Source organism: Schistocerca cancellata, chromosome 3 (assembly GCF_023864275.1).
Source record: "Schistocerca cancellata isolate TAMUIC-IGC-003103 chromosome 3, iqSchCanc2.1, whole genome shotgun sequence".
Classification (NCBI taxonomy): Eukaryota; Metazoa; Arthropoda; class Insecta; order Orthoptera; family Acrididae; genus Schistocerca; species Schistocerca cancellata.
The window spans coordinates 766,763,231-766,767,820 of NC_064628.1; the positions used below are offsets into that span (position 1 = coordinate 766,763,231).

At 39.5% G+C, this 4,590-nt stretch overlaps 1 protein-coding gene across 1 annotated transcript; it reads right to left on the reverse strand.

The window, feature by feature from the left end:
- Positions 1-536: 536 nt before the first annotated feature.
- Positions 537-1,055, reverse strand: LOC126176556 (uncharacterized). Its single transcript, XM_049923716.1, has one exon. It carries the CDS (start codon positions 1,053-1,055, stop codon positions 537-539), a length of 519 nt encoding a protein of 172 aa, XP_049779673.1.
- Between the last annotated feature and the right edge of the window lie 3,535 nt (positions 1,056-4,590).

A 4,590-nucleotide genomic window follows, 5' to 3' on the forward strand; every position in this document is an offset into this window, starting at 1 on the left:
ATGGAAATTCGTTTACAAGAACAAAATATTAAACAAACATCACACGAAGGCAGAAATCACAATGTACCAAAACGGTGAGGCTATTCCACCCAGTCACGGGGCTATTCCGCCCAATTCTGTCAGTGTCCAAAATCACAATCATTTGCCACAAACAAACATTTTCCGTCCTTTCGCGTCAACACGCACTTCATCAAAACACGTAGCAGATTGCTGGCACTGTAACCAGTCTCACTTCTTGATCGACTCTGATGAATAATGTTTCAGACCACAAAATATCTCATGATCGTCTTCAATTACGATTGGCTGTACGTCGTCATCCGTCTCACTCAGTTGACGACATTTCTTTCTTGCATTACCTTTGCTTTCTTTCTCCATTTTTAGTCTGCTTTTAGCCTTCGTCGCTTCATAGTTCGTGTTTGAGGTCAAATGCCTTATTTCTGTTCCTACCTTTCTTGGCGTCCTGTGGGAAATTCTTTTTGCTGGGTTGGAAATGATTGCATTGAAAGGAGAAGTCTACCGATGAACATAGGAGGGTCCTAGCAAAGGGGCTTAGGCCACAACTGGGAATATGTAGGAATCTCCGGAAGGAGACACGATGGCACGTTGGAAATGTCTGCCTGGTAATGAACTGAGGGGAGAAATTTGTCTACGGAAATAACCAACAAATTTAAAGAGAACAATCCAGTACATTTAAATTCTTTAACACTATATCCAATGGTAGCAGCTTTATTATAAGCTGTGGAAAACAGTTCTCTGAAGTTAAACTTGTAGACTGCACTTCCTGGTGTCGAATGGATGTAATTTGTTGCAGCATGATGGTAGAAAACTTCCAACGATTGGAATACTGATCTCTCCAGAGGCTGAAGGGCATGTGTGGTGTGAGGTGGAAGGCAAAGCTTCTCTATGCCGTTCTGACGACAATGCTCCAGACACTGGAGAGAACAATGATAGCTATGGCCATCCAAAATCAGAATACACTTTCCAAGTGAGCGGTGCTTCTGAAAGTGTTCGAACCATTTTAGAAAAACGTCGTTCACATACCCAGAATCAGGCATGGTGGCTTAGAACTCACTGGTAAGTGATGTTTGTACATTACTTAAATCGAACACCTTTGAAGATAGCAAAGGGAGGAATAAAAAAAGCCACTAGCACTACAGCAAGCTATAATAGTGACATTTCCTCCCCTCTCGACGTTTGTTATCTTAACTATTTCCCTGGTACCTTATGGTGTCACTGTTTTAAGTGCGGAATTATTATGGTACAAACCCGTCTCGTCAGCACTGAAGATGAAATGAGGCTGACCACAAAGTCCAGTCTGCTCGGACGAATTTTGATACACATCGAAAACTGCAGCCACAGCCAGCTTATTCATCCCCTTCACTTCAGTTTTTGACAAGCCTTGTGGTTTTCGGTGTGATGAATCACTATGCCTCTTCATAGACCAGTCAACTAGTCTTTACCTGTAATCATGTGTTCCATGCCCCAGGGCTGTTTGATGTTATTCGTCGTTGTATACGTGGATCCCGCTTCTCGAATTTCTTCCGGAGTGCAGAAAAACTTTTGCAGCTAAGTCTTTCAACCTACAAGTTAAATCATCCTCTTCTTCTAGGATGAATACAGTCTGATGACCAGCTGGTCTATGAGGTTTCTTTCCTCCCATTGCCGAATCACGTTTTAAAATAGTTACCCAATCTTTAAGTGTCGAATAATGAATTATGAACAACCCAGCAGCTGTTCTCTTACGCACGTCTTCCCCAATCGCACTTGTTACTGTGTGGTTCATTTTTTCCTCGGAGCCGGCCAGGGTTGCCGAGCGGTTCTAGGCGCTATAGTCTGGAACCGCGCGACCGCTACGGACGCAGGTTCGAATCTTGCCTCGGGCATGGATGTGTGTGATGTCCTTAGGTTAGTTAAGTTTAAGTAGTTCTAAGTTCTAGGGGACTGATGACCTCAGAAGTTAAGTCCCATAGTGCTCAGAGCCATTTGAACCATTTTTCCTCGGACCATGAAGCGCTAGGGTTTTTCCTTTTGTATGTACGGGCCATCACAAAAAAATTATCTAGAATTTCGCATTAAACTAATAATTTGACCAAGTGAAAATAAGAAAATAGCCCCACGTGTACGGGCCATGTACAGACATTTCGAAAGACGCCCCAAATTAGACCTTTGTGGAAAAATCCAGCAATGATTTTTGATACACACTGCATAACCTGCTTTCTTATACAAGCAAAATAAAGAGTTGAATAACTTTAACGTTATTGTAGATGGTCCGCCTTAATTTGTTAGGTTGTATTCTTTAACTACGGTAATAATCCATCACAAGGTGAGTTTGTTCTTCTGTCCTGTCAATACTGTAACAGAAAACAGCCGTACTACTGGCACGTGCGACAGCTCAGAGATACTGGCGCACACCGCAGGCCAAAAAGCGTTGACTGTGTGGCGAACTAGCGCACTGTTCCAACATTTCCTATTTCATGGGAATAAGCACTGTGAGCGGAATAGCCCCACCGTACCCTTCCCCATGACTTTTGTCTCCTCAGCGTATGCACTAACAACTACATATATTTGCAGGGAGCTTGATAACGGTCATAGTGGCCATTAGAGAACCTTAGAGGACCAAAAAATAACATTATAATAAAAAGTCTTTAAATATAGTAGCGTTTTGGCTTGCTAAACATGTAATGTCCTTACAAGACATCTACAGGGTGATTCACGAATATATGTAAATATTTTAATATATTATTTCTACAAATAAAACTAAAGAAAAAAGGTCATATAAACATAGGTCTGCAAATGTTTAGTTACAGAGTTAAGTCTAATAAAAGATTTTGCCTGAAATTTAGCAACTTCGCTAACATGAAGCCATCGCAAAACTGTACGAGGCTAAAGTAAGTAACGATTTCCATTTATTTTGTAGTTATTGGTCCGGTGGACCTAATAAATTATGTCCCACACGTGTATCTGCAGTAGTTTTCCAGAACATCCAGAGAAGCAAACATTATTATACAAGTAAATTTGTTTACTTTCCATTAAGAATGTAGAAACGTTTATGTCATTGTTGGCAACCGTTTATGAGTTGTTTCAGTCGGTTCCTAACCTTGAAATGAGTTAGTTTCCTGTATTGTTCAGTGAAGAACATAACAACAAAAGTGCATTTAAGTGAAACCACATAGTAACTGTTGTAGTTTGTACATCCTTTATGACATAGCGATGCCTTTCACATTTACGACAGAGGAATACGCCGATTATGGTGTTTATTTATGGCAAATGTGATGGTAATGCTACGGCTGCAGTCAACGTATGTCGTGTACGTTATCCAACTCGGAGGATTCCGAACGCATGAACCATTAGTGGAGTTACTTCTCTGGATGTTCCGGAAAATACTGCGGATACACGTCTGGGACATGTTTCATTAGATTAACCAGACCAATAAGAACAAAACAAATGGCAATCATGCTTTACTTAAACCTCGTACAACTTTGCGATAGCTTCATATTTGTGAAATTGCTAAATTTCAGGAAAAATATTTTATTAGCTGTCACTCCGTAACTAAACATTTGCGGACCTATGAACTTTTTTCCTTTAGTTTTACTTGTAGAATAACATATTGAAATATTTGCATACCCTCATGAATTACCCTGTGTAATGCTGCAGGCCCAGAAGAATTCAAGAAATTCTGTTATCTATTGCTACATAAGAGAAACTTCTCGATTTTTCAGTGAAATAACATAATTGTTTCACGGGTCATCAATAGTCGATGAAATGATAATTAATATAGATTTGCAACATAAAGGGAAGAAATTGCACATTTATATTTATGCTGAGCACTAACTTCTTATAAGGTATTGAACTGCCTTATTCTCAATTGTTTGTTTAGTAACTAAATTGTTTCAGAATTCTGTCACAATTTTAACTGCATTGTAAAGTTAGCGAGATGAAGTTGTATAAACGCCACTGTGTTTAGGCAACATATGCTAATTTTAAGATGGCAACAAGAGAAAAAAAAATGTTTTGAAGCGAGGCAAAAATAAATCGCTTCTTCTGTTGCAATTCAATGTAATTCTGCAAGCAACCGTGTTTTTAGTAATAAACGGTTGACTTGAAGAATTATTGGTCATACTAGCATAACTTGTTAATACAATCGTTTGCAGGCTCGCTAGCTGTCACAAGTTCTGCGAGATAGGTGGGAAGCAGAAATCAGAAACGGAGCAAGCACGAGTCTAATGTTAAGGGTTTCAGATATCAGAAATCAAGTTCCGCAGTTACATCAGTGTTCTTCCAGCTTTCTTCCTTCTCGCTGCAATCATGCAAGTATGATGTGTCTGAGGACAGTAGCACTGCAATTGCTTCCTACTGGACAACTTTTTACCTCCGGGGTACTAAAAGCTCGCTATTTGTGTATTATTTTGTTCATGGAAACTTTTGTTTATGGGCTAACATCGAGTTGTCTAGATTATTAGAAGACTGCTGTAAATTTATTTTAACAATTAATCACAATTTACAAAATACATTTCATCCTTGTGTCATGTTTTCTTGCACTATCGTCATAGACTCGGTAAAGTGTCGAATGTGTGAGTATGTCAACACTTC